This window comes from Topomyia yanbarensis, chromosome 2, assembly GCF_030247195.1.
Source record: "Topomyia yanbarensis strain Yona2022 chromosome 2, ASM3024719v1, whole genome shotgun sequence".
Taxonomy (NCBI): Eukaryota; Metazoa; Arthropoda; class Insecta; order Diptera; family Culicidae; genus Topomyia; species Topomyia yanbarensis.
The window spans coordinates 324,685,554-324,706,360 of record NC_080671.1 but is presented as its reverse complement, the minus strand read 5'-3'; the positions used below and the strand labels follow the sequence as shown (position 1 = coordinate 324,706,360).

At 40.2% G+C, this 20,807-nt stretch overlaps 1 protein-coding gene across 1 annotated transcript in view; it reads left to right on the top strand.

The window, feature by feature from the left end:
- LOC131683793 (transcription factor SPT20 homolog) overlaps nt 1–16,418 on the top strand; it is a 46,080-nt gene extending 29,662 nt beyond the window's left edge. Inside the window, exons 2-4 of the mRNA XM_058966104.1 lie at nt 3,677–3,957; nt 14,594–14,954; nt 15,008–16,418. Coding sequence (XP_058822087.1) covers nt 3,677–3,957; nt 14,594–14,954; nt 15,008–16,227 — 1,862 coding nt within the window. The 3' untranslated portion in view covers nt 16,228–16,418. The remainder of the gene's footprint in view (nt 1–3,676; nt 3,958–14,593; nt 14,955–15,007) is intronic.
- The last annotated feature ends 4,389 nt before the right edge of the window (nt 16,419–20,807 follow it).

The following is a 20,807-nucleotide window of genomic DNA, read 5'->3' as shown; positions in this document are numbered from 1 at the left end:
ATAACAGACCGCAATTTTTGTAACATATTGTGTTATAAATTAGGTCTCGTTAGTAGTTAAAATAACAGAAATTTATAACAAGTAACAATTCGAGATATAGTTTTGAAATATTTCTGTTCTGTGCTTCTGATTGGGGATTAAGGAACCGATCTTGCAAACTTGGTATACTTATATACCTGAGGCTACTATTAGATTTTGAAACCATGTAACGTGACTCATATTCATAAGGAGCTGAATTACGGTTTACTTTTTATCGGATTTCTCAAGAGGACTCATGTTCATGATTTTAGGCATTTTATCAATCGCCATTCATCTTGAAAGTGTAATCGCTCTTTATATAGTACATCGTAAATGGATTGTTTTGAGTCAGCGCAGTTTTCGTTTTTTTCCGGACATCACATCACACCTATCAAATGAACCATTCTACGATACGAAAATGTATCCACAAATAATATTGCAAGTCCGAGTTGCTTGAAAGTGAAAATGATTAGGCATTTGTAAACTCATTCGCGAGCATGCAAGATGGATCGTGAATAACATATTTATAAGCCAAGAAATAGTTCACGTAACAAAATTGATCTATATATAATAATCTGGGTTCTGTGAAATATTCTACATGAAAATTGTAAGATTGTAAGAAATTGCATACTACATGAACTATATCAGAAAAATGGACAAAACCATAACTAATATACTATTCCTTTTTTCTTTTTTTATTAACGACTTATAGTGAGTCAATATTTTTCATTTTTTATATTGTAACGACATGTAATTAGCAAGAGACTGAAAGGTGAAGTATTTTTCAAATATTTAGAGCCATAGTACTCAAGGAAGAGCAAGAATTTGAAGTAAGAAAGTTTAGAAAAATGTGGAGTAGGGTCAATGAACAAGCTTAGAGTTTACCGGCTACTTAACTCTTTACTCTCTACTTAACAGCATAAGTCATTAAATTGACTTTACGCTTGTCCGGACATGCCGCAGACTCAGGTGATTCGCATCTAATGCCAAAAGATCCTGACTCCTGCGCTGCAGAAGACAAAGAGTTAAGTAGCCGGGAAACTCTAAGCTTGTTCATTGGCCCTACTCCACGCTTTTCTACACGTTCTTACTTCAAATCATTGCTCTTCCTTGAGTACTATGGCTTTTAATATTTGAAAAATACTTCACCTTCCGGTCTCTTGCTAATTATATGTCGTTACAATATAAAAAAAAACTAATATACTATGAATCAGGAACCAGTTCTCGGCCCGAATAGTCCCATGAATAATTACCTGAAGTTCGTGAAATAGCTCATGAAAATATTAGGACCATGTACAAAAATTTATAGTATATAATGGTTTTTCACGTCAGATTTTTAACCATATTTTTAAATACTTCGAATTTTTTTTCATGCAATCTTTAGCGAGAAATAAAATTTGCTTTTACTTGGTTGAGTAAACAGTTACAAAGAAGGAAATAAACCTTGATGATTAGATGCGGGTATTGAACCTGGCATTTACTTTTCAACCGGACGAGCTGGAGGACTTCCCGAAGGCACCGCCGTTTTGCCGTACTCGAACGACGTACTGAGGCCGGTTATTCGTTGAGAGCAACATGTATGTTTTCACTTTTCTAGCAATTCGCGATAAAAAGATAAACATTTGATAATTTTTCGCTGCTTTCAATTTTCAATAAAGAGAACCGTCGGGAGTGAAATTTTTTTGCTGGCGACGCGTACAGTTACTACAATCGTGTCTTCATCACGCTACATACGAACTTAAAGGGGGCGTTTGGTGTAAAGTGCTTAAACCGAACGTTATTTGGGTTGACGATTTTGAAGGCAATGTAACAATGGATCTTTTTTGTAATGTTAAAATTTATTTATTCATTCATTATGCACGAAAAAAAAATTCTGTCGCACATACGAGTGTTTCAAAAGTAGACGTCCAACCATATCCACGTCGAGGAGAACCGCGGCGAACACGATACCTCTCGATAAAATTGTCTGATAAGGGAAATTCAATAAGTTTTGCAAAGCTTAGACTTTTTGTTGTTTCGGTTATAGAGGTTTTATCCTTAGGGTCATTCGCCTCTTTTCGGATTAGAGAAATCTCTTTTGAAAAAATCTTTAACCCTATGTGCGGGGTTGAGAATCGAACCCAGGTGAGCTGCGTACAAGGCAATCGATCTACCAACTACACTTTGCCCGTTCCCCCAAGCTCAGACTTGTAGTTAGTCGATGAACACCAAAAAATGGAAAAAAGTTCGAGTTTCGTAAAATGTCTCAATGAAAACCGTAAAATCTCATATTTCACTATAAAATTCGCTCACTTTTCTTCAAAATAATAGGGAGAAAAAAATATTTATTCAGTTTTCTGTGCATGGACAGACAGGCAGAGATTGCCGGAGACTATTATAGAGGTTAAATACTAAAAAATAAGCCGATAAAAGACAACTCGATTCATTTTGAGCACTACACACGATTACGGCATGTTACTTGATATTGAGAATCATTTGACAGAATTTTAATCCTGCAAGAGTCGGTTTCTGATTCCCTTGGTGGAATATCAACAATCTAAGAAAATCGTGCCCAGGATTCCTCCAGAATTCTTGGCCTGATTTTTGTCTGAATATTTGGTAGAATCCTGGGCAAATCATTGAAAAGGATTCCACCAGAACTTTAAGAAGATTCTGTGCAGAATCCACCACCACCACACTCGCAAGTAGTTCATCTGAATTCTTGGCGACATACCAATCCATAGGGATCCTGAGAAATATTTCAGTGGATTTCTATTTAGGTTTCCATATAAATTTTTGGATATGGATTTTAGATTGTGATTTTATTAGAATCTCGAGAAAAATTCTATCAGAAATCCGTCAAAATCCTAAGCGGGAACCAGAAACCGAGTATCAAAATAGTTCGCAGTGTTCAGATTTTCTCTGATAAGAGACTTAACAAGTGTTCTACAATGGTTCAAGACTCACCATGTGCACGTACCTGGTAATAAGCTGTTTCCGCCTTTCCCAGATTATCTTTCAATATCACAATGTTACACTGGTGAGACTTTAAATCAGAAGGACAATTTGTGAACGAGCGCACTACGCTACGAAATCCTTCTCTAGCCAGAAACAGAAAATTTATATCCACCTAACAAAAAAATTCAGAGCCACGAAGCGTTGGCCCGGTGAACTGTGATGAAAGAACTTAAGCACCTGAAGCGGCTGTCGTAAGAGTTTACACCTTGGATTCCCACAACGCAGCCAGGTCCCACGAGAATTTATTTTTATTTCTAGGCTTCTCCGTAGAGTATTATCATGAACAGCGAGCATGATTTACACACGCTCAATCCACTACGCGGCATCACAGTCGGTCTCGGTATTCACCCGCCGCACCGATGCTCCGGTGGCGCCTACATGTAGTTGTCCACGGTGTTAGATATGCCGTCTCACCCCACAGCCGGATTTTTTTCCTCGTGAAGCATGAAAATGCGAGGAATGCTGATGAGAAACTGAACAAAGTGTACCAAAGACAATTGGTCTGTGGCATCATCGCTCCAAATATTGCATCAGAAATAAATATATAGCTTTCCTATTCGGCGAAAGCAATAAGAAGAAAATTGATCTAAATTATCATTGATTTGTCTTTCGGCTTTGCAGCAGCGGTTTGTTATAACTTTTTTTTTATTTCATATTGCAGGATGTTGTGTGATAGGAAGTATATTAGCAGAGAAGAATGTTACCAAAGAGGTAACCGCCAAAGAGAAACGCCAAACTGACCACGAAACACGCACGTTACCCCACGTGGCAAATCGACGACAGCAACAGCAGCAGCACCAGCAGCAACAACAACAACAGCATCAGCAAGGCGGATATTTTTCAGACCCAGAGGCTGCAGCCCACTTTTATGCCCAACAGTCCGGAGGTCAACTACTATTCAGACCTTACCAGGGGAAGAGTGGCCAAGAACAAGCCCAAGACGTAAGTTGACGGTTCCCTTCAGGCAGCAGTGCATCCGACAGTTGTATTGCCTATTACGATAAGTTTTCCGGCGATCGACTCAACGTTTTTCTTTAAGCAAATTGAATCTATTGAAAATCTCATGCGCAGCGCAGCTGAATACTCTGCCGATCTTCCAGTGATTCAACTTTGAAACGTGATGCACGTTTACCATTTAAACTTTGCCACAGTGTTACGTAATTATACTGTCCCAATAAGCCAGCGAAGCATCTGCCGCTATTGAGCTTCCCGCGAGCGTCGGCGAAAAAATATGCTCGCTGGTGGCATAATGTACGCCGTACTGCACTCCGTTCAGATTTATAATTGTGTGTACACCAATGTAACCGAGACTTCTTGTTGTTTACTATGTTTCGATTGATTCACGTCGTTCTACTAAAGCCACTGGTACGTGTACTAATCCAATATGTACGTAAAGAGAAGAACTCAAATCTTACATGTTGGCTATTGACGATTTTAAAAATGAATTTGAAAAATATTGGATTCAGATTTTCTTGAAATGGGAAATTCCTAACTACAAAATATTAGTAGACGATAAAGAAATTTATCAATTTCATGAGAAAATAGAGGAAATTCAAATATGTGATCATACGTTTATGTTTGAAACTTTTCTTAAGGGGGAGCTGTCGAGTAGAAGTTTTGTTCAATTCGGCTTCTACTTAAAAAAAATCAAATGAAAAATTGCAGTGTTCGACAAGAAAAATAACTTGAGAGTGCTGAGATCGGAAAATTCGTAAATATAATTAAATTGATCGTGCAATGTACGAGTTCATTCGTAGTTTTCTGCAACGAAGAATTTTCGTACAATGTAAATAGTAGGTTTTGTTCATTTCATGAAATGAAAAAATGGCCGCTTTTTTTGTTACTTATTTTGCTTTATTTTGGTTTTAGATGTACATTGAAAGATAACTTATTAAGCTATTCTCGTTTATCATATTGTCAGGTATTTCTAAATTGTACATTATAAATCTTATAAATTTTTTTAGTAATTGTCTTTTGCTGTGTTGTGTTTCCCCATTTAATTCTGGATGTTGAAGATTCCTGAAATTTATATTATTTCGCCGAGTCGCTGCTCGAAGGTATTGTTGTGTAATCTGCCACATATCCGCTTTATTTCGGCAGCTTGAAAACTTGTGCTTCAGTGTTTCTTGCTGACCACAGGTTGTACACCCTGGATTCTCTCTTCTGTCTTGTTGAAATAGAAGGTCATTGTGATTGAATTTCCCGTGAATTAGAAGAAAGAAAGCTGATTTCTCGTCGGAATTCAGTGATCGACAATTTGAGTTTTTCCACACTCGCCTCCAGTTCCGGTTGATCAGCGTTGTCACACTAACAGCTGGTAGTAGTTGTAGCTGATGCTGATAAATTTCGTTGGCTGTTGATCCTTCTTGCAAACGTTCTGGAAGGCTGCCTAGTATTGAGTTGATTGTTCGAAGGTGGCTCATGTCAGCAGGGATAGATGCTTGCTGTATATATCGATCTATTGGCGGCAGGATGTTTCTTGTTTTGATGAAACGATTTACGAGAAGTGACTTTGCCTTTATTTCAGGGGAGTGCAAACCTAAACCTCCATCTCGTTTTGGTCGGATAACGTCGATTAATTTTACCCTCTGTGCTGGAACGCCGGACCACAAAAAGAATCCAATTTGTTTTGTGAACATTGCCGCATATTTGTTTGATAGATTGAAAATGGACGCCATGTACCAGATTTTCGAGCAAATATATGTGTTTAATAATACCACTTTTTGAATGAGATTGACCAGCCTTGGCCGATTCATCCATAGAAGTGCGTTTACTAGTCGGTAGATTCGCTCCCAATTGGCAGAGATGGTTTCTTTCACTGAGTTTTTGAATATAACACCTAATATTTTAATGGATTCTTTTTTGCTGAAGCCACTCCAATCTCTTATTCCCACTCATAGTTCCAATGCTTCCGTTTTTAGGATATTTAACTTTGCTCCTGCAGCTCTCCCAAAAGCTTGGAAACACTCTTGTATACGAGCCACTTTCCCTGCACAACGGATGATTACTGTGATGTCATCGGAATAGGCAATTACACATTCTGATCGTTGCATATTTCCGCGAGTTGATCCAATAACGGTTGTAGATACATGACGAAGAGTAACATGCTCAGTGGGTCGTCTTGACGGACCGGTCTTTTTATAGCAAATGGTTCAGTTGTACGATCATTGATTCTCAGGTGCGATCTAGCGCAACGGGCTAAAGATTCCATGAAGTCTACAAATCTGCTATTGATTCCCATTCTCCTGATAATAGAGAAAAGAAATTCATGATTAACACGATCAAACGCACTACTGAGATCACATGCTATCACAATCCCTCCTATTCGTTCGTGTTTTGATATGCCGATATGGTCACGTATTGAGCATACCGCCTCAAAAATTGTTCTCTTTCCGTTGCTGAATTTTTGATTTTCTGATAGTATTCTGGAGGATATTACTTCTAATCTGCTTTTTAATATACGGCTTAGAATTTTGTAGTCAACATTTAGGAGAGTTATGGGTCGAAACGAATCAATTCCGCCGTTGGCGCTGCCTTGCTTGCGAACCAATACAATAACTACATCTTGCAGGTCTTCTGGCACCGCTCCATTTTTGATTTTGTTCAGGATTGCAGTGAACTCGCTTTTGATAATCGTCCATGTTTTCAGATAGATCTCTCTAGTTAGTCCATCCTTGCCGGGTGATTTGTTTGCTGCAGATCCTTTAATTGCAGCCAAAACGTCTTCTTCACTGATGTTGTCCATTAACCTTCTGTTATCTTCATCGTCGGCCATGAGAGTTCTGGCAGGATGGAAGCGTTCAATTGGTTCGATATCTTCGGCGGAGAACAAATTCTTGTAGTGATGAAGAACACACTCATGTATTTCATACTGGTCCTCAGTCGGATGGCCATTTACGGACTTTATGCTTCTTCCAGACTTTTGTTTGGTTTGGTTTTCTACCTGGAATATTGACACTTCTTCTCCACTCAAAAACTCGTTTCTTATATTTTCCCTTTCTTCCGAAAACAGTTTCTGTTTTTGTAACATTATAGCTTTTATTCTATTTATTTCGGTGGTACAGTCTTGATCTTTGTGCCGTTCATATGCTTGCTTTAGGCACGAATAATTAAAACCCATAGTATCGTTAAAGGTTTTTAACTTGATGGAGTTTTTCCATCGAAAAAAGAAGCAGTTTTTCTTTTAGTGTATCTGAACCACCAGTCTGTCCACGAGTTATAGTCTTTGTCTTTGTCTTTGTCTTGTCCAATATATCCATTTTACCCTAAATTCCTGAAGGTTTTCTGGTGTCATTAGATTGTTGTATAGTTTCCAGAAAGGCTTATCCACTCTGTTGGTTGTAATCGGAAGTACGATTCTCATCACAACCGCTTTATGATCACTAAAGCTATTAACTTGGTGATGGCAAAATCGAATGTTGGGAAGACAATCTTGACTGCTATAGATTCTGTCAATTCTGGACATAGTTCGACCCCTCACGAACGTGTACTCATCCTGAGAGTTGAAGCTGAACTCAAGTTTGACACTCCTGTAGTGTCTCTCTAACCGAGTTGAAATCTCCGACTACTAAGCAGTATTTTGAACGGTTTTGAAGGTAGTATGGCAGGGTGTGATTGAAGAAAACCTCACGAGAATTTCTGTTTTGAGATCCAGATGGCGCGTAAACATTTATAATTGTTACCTCACTTCCCAAGTCGATGCATAAGGCCCTCGAATCTAAGCTCCTTTGCAGCCGGCTAGCTACGATACCACTTCGGAGAGCGATCGCTGTACCACGTCTGGTTTCATTGATGTTAAAGATTATTTCGTATCCCGGGATTTGGATCGCTTCGCAGTGTACCTCTTGTATACATATCTTGAGCGTTTTTTCAAAACGTCATATCTGCAATGAGTTACTCTCTGTTTATACTTTCTCTTTCGATATTTACGGCGTCACTATAACACTTTTCACTTATTTTACAGTACAGATCGAAAGACGGTGGTTTTAGCTAGCATATTATGCAAAGAGCTGAGGGATAAATGTTAAAGTGACCGAATTATTAACAGAAGAGAAAGTAAACAAAGAGAGTAACTCATTGCAGATATGACGTTTTGAAAAAACGCTCAAGATATATCTAAATCTAGTGTGTTTATAAATGTGATGAGAGCGTTGATCTTGTTTGTATTACTTATTCCGTTCATATTTAATGTGGCGATCGTGTATGAGAAGGTTTGTGTGTTATTTATTTTTGGCATTTTCAGTTTTTTTTTTTACTTGCCGACGATGCGTTGATGTTTGTCGATCGTAGCTTCCTTCTCGTTCCTGAGTGATCTTCTTCGTCGGAGATCTCCATTGTTTCTCTCTCGAGTCCACTCGTGAGAGGAACCGGTCGGCTGCTGTTAGTTTCACTGCGTGTGTTTTCTGGGTTCTCGCTCTCCGTATTTTCGTCATCGACTTGTTCCCCATGTGGATGGAGCTCGCTGTTTGTTGACGGTATTGGTGCTGCTGGTGGTTTTTTAAATTTTGCTGACGGGGTCGAAGGTTCGGGTTGTCCTCTGCCGCTCGTTTGGTGCTCTGGATCTGTTCGGTGGGTTGTGCTCTGTCGTGGGACGCGTTACGCGACATGCGGGATTGGCTTCTCGTTCTCGTTCTACTACGACCGGCAACTAAACTGGAGTAATCCTTAGCCTGTGCTGCCAGTTTTGCTCTGTTTTCGGAGCAGCTATATCCAAAGTGTACGATATTGTTGCAGTGACGACATGTTTGGATTTGGCTAAGGTACGTAACATGCGTGCTGTATCCTTTGAGACTGATGAAAGATGGTATCGGCTGATTCATGCGAATGTGCATGTTGCGGACCCCGCTGGGTATGTTGGCAAAATATTCGGAGCGACATGCCTCGTGCTTGATGTTCATGACTGTGAAAAAGTCAGCAATCCATGATTCTGGCAGCCTGGGTGGAAGATGATGTAGCTTTACATCTATACCACCGTCCTCTATATACAGTCTCACTCGGTGTTTGTTATCGTCGTTGGAGAGCAGCAGCTTGTTGTCGAATGTCTCAACGATATTGTTTGCTCCTTCCTGCGTCTTCATCTCGACATTCACCTTGCCTTCAACCCGGTCAATTTGTATCGTTGAAACTTCTTGCGGTGTGAGCTTCAATTGCTTTGCGATGAAAGTATATACGGTTTCAGCTTTCAATTTGCGTATTCCACGAACATCGATGAAGAAAGTGCGTTTCCTCAACATGTCCATGTTGCGGCTGGGGACTTGTTACCCCCTCCTGTGAATATTACGGTATTCGAAAAAAATTGTAACTATATTCCGTTGAATACGTCTGCTGAGATATCTGCGGATCGGCGATAACTGTCCGCTTAATGATCGAAAGTGTTCATAAGTTTGACATGTTTGGTGTGCATTGCACGAATGATATCGTTGATATCGACATTATTTTTCGTGAATGAAACGAAATGTTTCGTTTGTTTTAATACATGTTTGTATATATTACGAACGATTTCGTTGCAAAGAGGAGTAAATTAATTTGAAACCTAAACAAAAGTAAAAAATCTCAAATTAAGTTATCATTGTTGTGTGCTGTTTTATTGTGTAGTGTGATGCTTTCTGCATCGTTTGACAGATTACTGGGTTTCAAAGGTTTTGTTTACTCACATTGCAAGAGGCTCTAATCGGCCGATTTTAGTTTTTTTTGCGTTGCATTTTATCCTGAAGTATTGTAAGTTTAGTTCAAAAGTTCTGGAGGGTCTGAAGCGATTTTTATTTAAAACAGCCATTGTAGTTGTAAAAGAAGGCTTGAAGAATATTATGTATTTCTTATTCAAAAAAATAACCTAAATCTGTCCTAAATCTAATGTCACCCCAGTTCGTTATTGTTATAATAGTGAAATAAAATCTACCGAATAACGCTGATTTCCCCACTCTGAAAATTTTATGCTATTTTTATTTATTTGCATATTTTTCAGAATATGGCGGAACTGTTACCATAGTTATAATTATTCATCTTTGTGATTTAACGGAGTAATGTTCAGAATGGTGTATTGCGAGTGATTTTACAAAATAGATGAAATAGTGCATGGGGACAAACGCCCCCTCCCCCCGAAATATTTTGAAGAAATTTGAAAGAATTGAATATGTCCAACAAAAATATGCCTAATATTTTAAATGGAATTCTCAAAGTTTCATTTGCAAAAGTTATCTTGTGAAAATATTTTCTTGTAGTGAAAATTAGCGACAGACCTCAACACCTACCGGTCGGCTTGTTGTGGAGGCTAGGTCTTCCGTCGAGGACTATAACGAGTAGATCGCGGCGAAGAGGGAGCTAAATGGTTCCTGGTATCATGACAAAACTGGGAGCTTATTGGTTCACGAAACTAACATCGGTACTGCGAGAAATTTCGCCACATTCTGTAGTCCTTGACTGATGGCGAACATGGACTGGAGAGTGTGCGAGAAGTATCCCCATAGCGACCACCAGGCGATTCGCTACCACAGCGGCCAATAGAACCCTGCTGCAGCACGGAGAAGGACGACTGGCAAGCTAAAGTGGAAGACGAAAGTCTTTAACAAAAACCTCTTTGTCACTTAGGCGAACAGCGGAATCAAGTACGTTGATAGGCTAATCTAACCAAAAAGGATTGTGACGGCTTGTTACGTTACAATGCCACGGAAACTGGAGCCATGCAGTTGACGGCGTGCAGATTACTGGTTAAATGAGTAGCTCAGTACGCTACACGCAGCTTGGCCTAGAGCCAGAAGGCGGGCTAAGAGAGCGAGATCGGATAGTGAGAGAGAAGCGCAAGCAACATTTCGAAAAAACTAGGGACGCTCTAAAACGGGAGATCAAGCTTAGCAAGCCAGTTTGCTATAAGTAGCTGTGCTGAGAAGTAGACGCCAATCCCTGGGGGACGCGTACTGAAATATGCTGAAATATGCCCGGGTAAGCTAAAAATAATCGTTGAGGGTCTCTTCCCGAAGTATGATCCAACTACCTGATCACCGACACCGTACGGCGAAGAAGAAGGTACAAACACAGCCGAGTGGCAAGCGACTAACGACGAGAATGGAATACCAAACGTGGCGCTGAACCTGATCCTGGTATATCAGGACATGTTCAGCATGCTATTGCAGAAGTGTTTAGATGATGGCAATTTCCCCGAAATGTGGAAGGTACAGAAGCTGGCGTTGCTGCCAAAGTCAGTGAAGTCACCGGGCCACCTGCACAGAAGAATGAGCCAGATCCCGAAGAGCTACTTTCAGAGTAGAGCACTGCTGTACGAGACGAACGAAGGGCAGAAGTCAATGCGAGTCACAGCGGGGTTCTCAGGGTTCCATTCTCTTCCAACTCTTTGGAACGGGATGTACGATGGGGTCTCAACACTGCTGCTACCAGGAAAGTGAAAATCGTGCGTTTCGCGGACGACGTGTCACTAACGGTGATGAAACACTTGGAGAAATGGACGGAGACAATAGACACGATCGAGAGCTGGATGAACGGGGTCAAGCTGCAAATAGTTGCCCACAAAACGGATGTGTTGTTGATCAGCAACTGCAAGGCAGTTTAGCGGCTACATATCGCTGTCGAAGGGCACGTGATTGCATCGAAGCGTACACTGCAGCAATTGGGAGTGATAATCGACGACCGGTTGAGCTTTAACAACCACGTTTATTACAACTGCAAAAAGTCGGTCTGTTACCTAGTGTTTCGTCATCGATATTGCAATATGAGGTTTCTGCCTGGGGTGCGGCTCGAAGCGGAACCGCGAAAAGCTAAACGGGACGTTCTGGCTGGTGGTCGTATGAGTTGCGATTGCGTACAAAATAAAATCATCGGAGGCAGTATGCGTTATCGCCGAGATGATCTCCATCTGTACCACTCTGGCGGAGGATATCAAGTGCTACAATCAATGAAACGCTAGAAACGTGAGAAAGTTGATGAAAATCGATTTGATGATGACGTGGCAGCAGGAATGGGATAATACAATAGTGGACCTACCGGCTCATCCCAAACCTGTCGACGTGTGTCAATAGAAGCACGGAGAGATGACTTTCCACCTGAAATAGCTCCTGTTGGGCCACGGCTGCTTCAGGAAGTATCTTCATCGGTTCGGGTACGCAACGCCACCATTGTGCCGGAGTGTGAGAGTGTCGGGGAGACACCGGAGCGTGAGGTCTTCGAATGTCCGAGGTTTGAAGCGACCTGCAGCGAGCTACTTAAAACGAGAGGAGCGGACAAAGTAGCCTACAGAGTGACAAGCGACGTCTTACAGCGGAAACGGCTTTATGAACATCGAGCAACGGTATCGGGAGAGCAATCACCGCCAGGGAACTCTCCGAAGGAATAAGCTAGATCCACCGCCGAGGACTAATCGAGAAGACTGCGACAAAGCACCGAGTATGGATCGTCGAAACGCCAGCAAACCGGACGCCATGCACCATCCGGAATCGCCAAACTGACCATGACACCCCACCGGTTATTCCGATAGAAATATAGCGTAAGCCAAAGAAGAATCGGTATTGGGAGAACTTCTTTCGCCGGGAAACTCTCCGTCAGGGTAAGCTAGATTCACTGCTGGGAAATATACTGAGTAGACCGCGACGAAACACCACCAGTCGCGGGTCATCGGGGTACCAGTGAACCGGACGCCCTACTTCACCGGAATTGCCGAACTGACCTCGGCACCTGACTGGTTGGCTCGCTTTCGAACTAGATCCATCATCGTTGACTAATCGAAACAAGTCGGAAGCTCAACGAGGAATTCGTTCTAAATGGCACAAGGAAACCGAAAGGCTCAATTAATTAGACAGTCTGAAGTTTGCCGCTCAGATTGTCCTCGGAGGGGAAGAGCACTAATTCTCGACCCACAGTTAGCCTTCCTACTACCATACAGAAATTTCCCCGTGGTCGAAAACTGGTAGTGTATCGAGGAATTCAACATTTTGTCCCGCATAGTAAAACGTCCCGGAAAGTGTCCCGCGTTTATCAAAATGCTGACTTTTATTCAAAAATACTCATATTGTACATTCTTATTGTAAAAACACTCATCAAACTTTTAAGTCGTTCTGCCTAATCTCCGAGCTACATTGAGATCGTGCAAATTGATTCAATATATTCTGATTGTCATGGTGCCCTTTTCAACTTTTAACAGGTCATGAATTCTTACGAAAAGCTTCTCAGTATTACACAAGTTATGTGGATATTTGGTAAACGTGCATCTTTAATGTTTCTTGAGTGCGTCCCGCATTCATCCTGAAAACATCTGGTCGCTTTAGTCTTGGAGTTTGACTAATGCGTAAATTCCCCATAAATATTCACAAAGTATTTCCCGAGCGGCGAATTCAAAGTAGACATCAGCTCTGCACTCTTAGAACAAATGTATTATTTATTTAATGTAAACAAACAGCACGACGCATTTTGCAGATTTTACACATTCTGATATGTAATATTGTGCCAATTTTAACCCTTCGGATGTTAATAATATTTTAACTAACTATATGAATCCAACAATCAGAAAAGTAATTGATGGATGGATGGGGATGGAGGGTGGATTGATTCGAACAAATTTTCGCCCAATACAATTTTTTTCAAGTTATAAGTGTTTTGTTAAACGAAACACTTTCAAAATAATTTTGATCGGGTTTGGTATATTAAATGCTCCACTGTGCGACACCGTGTTTGGACGACTGAAACTCTGAAACATACCAAAGTTTCTTAACCAATGTGGTAAAGAGCTTTAGGCTAACTCCCAGGCAATTTGAACTACCTGTGAGTTTAACTTACCAGCTGTTTGTTTTAGTGCTTGTTATTTTTCCCACCCTTCCAATTCTGCTTCCTTCCCCTCCTTCTCCTTTTCTTCCGTTCAAGAAATAATGAGAAGACACGGCATGGCACAAATCCTCGACTACATATGGGGAACGTGCCATTTGACCCAATATATTCTGATTCCTGATTCCTGTACTCCCAGATAGAACAAACATTTTTTTATATTTCGAGATTAAAAAAAAAATCTTGGAAGGGGAGAAAAATTACAGCAGTTGTAAATGATGCATTTTGATGCCGTACACTCTTTACTCGCAAAACTTCCTGCATATTAGAAAGTTCACCTCGATGTTTATTGTGAATAATATTGGATCTTTTAGATAACCTGAATAGACGTATTTTTTTGTAAATTTCTAAGTTCTTTGATCAGTGAGTTTTGTTGCAAGAATACCTGCATCGTATTTAGAGGCATGATTAGTTTTTGCTTTCCTGTGCACTGAAGGCACGAGCTTCGACAACTTAGTGTCTCTAAATGGCTATGGTAAAATCAAACTAATAGCTTTATTTATTCAGAAGTTTTAAAACAGGACATGGAGATTTACAACGGATCGCAAAAGTTCAGCATCCAAATTGAGAAATATCCAATACTTCCATCTCGCAATAGGTTATACAACAAGGAGAACTTATAAATCACCTTCCCAATCAGTTTGTTTGAATCGTGAAAAGGGTGCAGCCTGTCTGATATTTACTGAAAAGTTCAATCGTGCTTCATCACTCAAGGCTGTAGATAATTCAAAGTGTCTTCAATTTTTTATTACAGCTACCTCCGGAATATATAAGTTTGCTGCAGCAATTAGCCGAACATCAGAAACATCCATCGCCTGCCAAGCATGCCAAACACGCTTCCTACGATCCTCAGAACGCCCAGCTTGAGCAGTACTACCACCAACAACAGCAACATCAGCAGCAGCAGCAGCATCAGCAACAGCAGCAGTTCCATCATCATCAACAACAACAACAACAACAACAGCATCAGCAGCAGCAGCATCATCCATCACAACAGCATAATCAGATTCAGTACATAACGGAGGAGGAGTATGCTCAAATATTGAAGCAAGCTCAGGCACATAATAATCAAGTTGCCGCTCAGCAACAGTACGCACGGCCAGCCGGAAAACAAGGTAATTTTAATTACATCTTCCGTTCATCATATTAACTACGAACATTTTTTTAGAATCACCCAAGTACCGTCCATCGGTTCAATTGTTGGAAGCTGGCCAAGAACATGGCCCCTCGTATTCACAGCCTGATCCAGAGAATTTCCGCGTCCAGTACAAAAGCATCCATTCGGCTGGATCGGTAACGCCCGTATCGAAACCAATTAGCTCTTTTTCATTCGAAAAAGAAATTGCTAAATTGGTAGAGTCTAACCGCCCGCTTGCCTATCACCCGGCGAATGCACATAGGCAAAGCGACCGTGGACCACATGAAAATCAGCGATACGTGGCTAGCTCGCCATCACAAGAGTACAGTTATGTTCCCGCCAGTGGTCACGAACATGCTCCCAAGCAATCAATCAAGGCACAATATATTGCACCATTTGCCCAGGGGCCTAAGATTAGCGCAGCGCATCTTCAGGTTGGACCTCATAAATTTTCAGAATCTCCTGCCCAAAAATATCAATTAATTGCCCAGGAAGCGCCAACTAAAGCTCAATCCCCACAACAATACTACACAGAAGTAGCTCAAAAGTATGTTGCTCCCTCGGGTGAAAAGCAGCACCCTGGAGCACCATCGCCCAAGATTCAGTATTATGTTCCCAAAGAAAAAAATCTTCAACTTTACTACACACAGCAAGCCCAGGAGAAACAACAACTTGAGCAGCATGCTTCTCAGCACCCGATGAAGCTAGTGGAACCGCCTCAGTTACAACATGAAAAACCACAAAAACCAATTCAGATGCACCGACCGAAGGCTCAATACACTTCTAGGGATAAGCAATCCGATCAAAGTCAACAGTCAGCCCAAAAATCCAAAGAAGGTGATAACACATCACGATCAGCCATTTATGTCTCCCAGCAGACGGAAGCATCTCCATCGCCACCTGCCCCGCAACATGCCAGTGCTGACAAGCAACCTGCCGTCCAGCATCATAAAATTCCACCCAAGATCGACCGTCCGTTGACACAAGAAGAGTTCCAAGCCTTGGTTGATGCTGGTTACTCGGTTGTACCGGTGCCAGTTCCCGTACCTGTTCCGCAATATCATCACATACAGCAAGCAGCACAATCTGCTGCATCTGCACGTCATGGCCCAGTGGCGCAGGCTAGCCGTTATCATCAGCACCAGATTGCGGCGGAGAACAATCCCAGTCAAGTCATCACCTACTTGCGTCCACTTCATATTGACCCATTCTCGGCCGGTGTCAGGGGTCCAAACAAGGCTGCTCCCTGAGTGTGATGATAGAATAATAAGGACTGCGCTGTTTAGGGTTAAGTATAACGAATAAGATACTAGTGTAATTGATAGATATTTTTGTCTATGCATACACTATTTGCCACGAGACAAGGTTAATTGTGAAATGATTTAAAGTTTTCTGAGTCACAATAGAATTGTTATGTCTAATTTATAAACACTCCAATATACTGTTATTAATTAGATGAGAAAATATATTTTAACAAAATCCATAAAAGTTATACTCATTTTTTTCCTTTTTTATTTCGACTATGTTAGTCACATTTTCTTTTTTACGTTTTAACGACATTCAATTAGCTAGAGATTACTGGGTAGGGAAAGTTATGAAACTTAGAGCCATAGTACTCAAGTGAGAGTAAGGATGTGAAGTAAACAGATCGGAAAACTAGAAGTGGCAGGGTCATTAGAACAGGCTTAATATCGTACGGGCTTAATTTTTGCCTTCTGTTAATGAGGGTCGAGCTTAGGCAGAATAACTACGAATCACCCGAGTTCACTAATATGTGTCCTGATAAAGGTAGACGTATCTATCTTTACCGTGACAACCGGCAAAAATTAAGCCACGCAAGATCACCACTGAAAACCTGTCGACGATTAGCATCAATCTTAATGATGATTGCCGCTGTTCATCTCTGTTTGCCTTTCGAATGCCGGGATAGATTTTTATTAGACTATTGTCACTGTTCTTACAGTCGTGGCGGGTTTGCTACATTGTGTAAGGCAATGGCTGTGTCTACAGCGGCTATCCACCGCTGCCGATGGATTCCCATCAGTTTCTTTTTCTTTTTTCCTTTTTTTATTTCGACTATGTTCTAGTTTTCCGATCTGTTTACTTCACATCCTTGCTCTCACTTGAGTACTATGGCTCTAAGTTTCATAACTTTCCCTACCCAGTAATCTCTAGCTAATTGAATGTCGTTAAAACGTTATACTCATTGTTTGTAACCGAGTTTGGTTTGAAGAATCCTGGAGATTAGGTCGCAAGTGACAATGGGAGATTCTTTTTGGGGTCTCCCTCTTTCGTACATTACTCGGTCGTTTCAACACTTAACTCTTCACATAATATCCTAGTCAAATCTTTGAATATATAATGGAAAATTGGTGCAAAAGTTTTCTAGTGACGTCGTAATAATTGAAAGAAAAAGTAAACAAAGAGAGGATTTCAATGTTACTAACGAGCTTATCTAATGTTTCTCCAGTGTCTGTCTATGCTTTAAGTGGTTATATATAAAGTTGAGGGGAAAGATTTTTTTATTTGAAAAAGACGCAAACAATTTGTTGGTAGTATGTATTATCGAAGCAAAAAAACTAAGTGTGGGTAATGTCCGGGACATAACCGCGGTGTTGACGTAGAACTATTCGTTGACGAATCATATTATTAAAATTCTGTTTGCATCTCTTTCGAATGGCAAAATTTCCACACGAAGTTTGATTAACCTGGTTCAGCAATATTTTCCTGAAGATTTGAATAGTATCCTGTTCGGTAATCAATCCAGTAAAACAATTTTTTAACCGAGTTCTGTCAATAAGAGTATATAGTTTTCGTCAAATTTCTGATGATAAAAGTTAAGGAATGCTGACTAGTTCAGTAATTCGAAAATTTAATTTGGCAAATGAGCAGTAAAAGTAGCATGTTCTAGTCAGGATTTTTGACGCAATTTATTAACTTCCTGTTTAGGAAAAAAATATATTGCAAGCCGTTTTGACACCTAAAATGCCATTTGAGTTCGGTCACTCTAGAAACAAGTCAATGAAGAAACTAAGGACGAAACTTTGCGAGGGTGGTTGGAAAGGGATGTATGTCAAGTTGGACGGTTTCTCTGAAGGATCGGTTCACGTTTCGGCAAGCTTCGATATTAGCAACAGTAGTGAGTAGACAGTAGATGACAGTCAGCGGGTTAGCAACGGCAGCCAAGGAGGAAAAACACGAAGTTGGAGAAATTCGGGATATCGCTGTCTAGAGAAATTTTACCGCTGATGATTATTCCGTTGTAGTGGCAGCGAAATGGATCGCGAAAATGGGCATCGGTATAAGGTGTAATACCGCCGCCGAGAAGTTCTCAGCACCAGCTAGCAGATAAATAGGAACGACTAGCACCAAGAAGAATAAGAAGCCCGGCGAAGGTGGTTGTTAACAGATGTATATCCTTATGGTCGACATCTCCGGATCAGTTCATGTCTCCACAGGTGACGATATTTGCAGCCTGAGTAGATCAGTTATATCGCGAAAGTAGCTATGGATAAAAACATGACGATTAACACAAAACAAAATAAGCAAGAACACAATCCCTACTAAAGCAGTACTTAACGGTTACCCCGGATGGGATTGCGAGGTACAAGAGGTTTAGGTTTAGTCGATTGGCTTAACAACTACTACAAACCAATCCGAATCTACCACGAGCTAGCAGGCAGCGCTCAGTGGTCGGAAATGCCAAAAACGTAAACTTAATTCACTAGAGGCCAAACCATCGAATATATTCACAGGGTGTCTTTGGAGTTCAACGAGCATAAATTTCAAATTTTCACTGTTGCTATCGGTATTAGCAATTATTATTTCTTTTAGCAATTTATTTCGTAAATTTCTGTTCTGAAAATATTGAAATGACATCAAGTATAGTAAAGAAAGACGTAAGTTCTACGTTAAAACTGAAAACACCTCTATCTACCCCCGGTCTACCCTATCATTGAATTTTTTATACTTTAGCTTGTAAAATTTCGAGCCACAATTCTCTGAGCTTGTGATCAAAGCACTCAGGTGAAGTTTATCTATGCTTCTTTTCGACTAATCAACTGTACTTCGGTGTGAAACAGTAAAGAAGCGTGCTAAGTGAGTAAATGATAGAGATGGTCAGGTTTCATTTTTTTCGAACCCGAACCCGAAAGCTTGAAAATTGAAAAACCCGAACCTGACCCGAAATATTAAAATTTTAAAAAATTTGTATAGCTCGAGCCCGACACGAACCCGTTATTTTCAAAATTTAAAAAACGCGACCCGAACCAGAAAATTTATAATTCGAGATACCCGATCTGAATCGGACTCGTTAATAAGGAGAATAAACCAAAGATCCCGAAGATTTTTAAATTTAGGCATCCGAGGTTGATCCAAGGATCATTCAAAATAGTTATAGAATCACTCGAACCTGAAGTAGCACCATACGCGTCCAGTTATATTTACCTATCGTAAAACGAATTACTGGCGTGAGAAATTGGCATTTATATTTATTATTATTATTATTAAACGTCGCATTTGTAATGCTCTGAGAAACTTATAAATCATTGATATCTTAATCGGAAAGTAGAATAAATCGGGTAACGGCTAACGCATGGGGATACAAGAAGCATAATGATGACAGATTCAAACAACCTTGCCCGTCGCACTTAAGCAGCATTTCTAGTTTTTTTTCATCGAAAACCATTCCTGCAAGAGTAGTTTTGTAGAATTTATTCTATTTATTCTTGTATTAAATTAAGCACTGTCAATTGGCAAGTCGACAGTTTACACGACGTCACCCGCGTTACTGGTTGGTACGGTCAAACTTAAACAACTTGTGTCGAAGGGTGTCAATCAAGATTCTCTGTCGCGTTCTTGATGTCACATCTAGCTAGCACAATATGTGCGCCAGTAGAAATGCCTCGACATATCCAATGGAGTTCTCGGAACGACTCCAAACTTCTACAAATCTACAAATGACTTGAACAGAGCACATAATATTTTTAAGATTAATTCCTTAAAATAGTGGAAATTCATGTATTTTCATGGAGGAATTCGAATCATCCAACGACCTAATCCGGGGACAGTAAGTGCTTGTTACATCTCGTTCAGTGGAAATTTACAGGTTTTATTTTAAACTGTGTGCTTTTGCTATGTTAGTTCGAAATTTTGCAATTACTTAATCGACTAACTGGAACGAAACAAACACTTTCATCACGGAGTACCTTATGCAAAAAGAATCAATGACGAAATAGAGTCCAAGCAATCTTTTTTGCGAATACTGTGCAGTTTATCCAATAAATCGTCATCCGTTTATAAATTCATGAAAAAGCCACGATTTCATAAGCTAAACGATTTATAAAGCTAAAGTCGTGACCATCAGAATTCTGAAATTGAGATTAATAAACCTCGTAGTCATAAAATTGTTTTCGTTTCCTAGGTAAAACTAGTTCGCGCCGAACATATACATGGCGTTACATTCGAATATTTGGTTGTTTCCTGAACATGTTTAATTTTTGTTATAATTCTTGCGCATAATTCGGGTTTCTAAATTTCTCATCACGTTGCTGCGTTATTTTTTAATGAGTTTACTATCGGATTTTTCTGGCAGAATAGCGTGATTGACGTTCATAATATCATTCACGATTTTCGTAATTTCTATACATGTTATCGTGAGTTTCGTATCGGATTTTTCTGGCTTAGCAGGGTGATTAATGTTAATAGATCGTAATCACGATTTTCGTAATTTATATGAACGTTATCGTGATATTTTATTCTTGAACCTACTATCGAATTTGATACGTGGAGTATTGTGCTGGAAAATCGTTATGCTTTGGACTAAATTTAT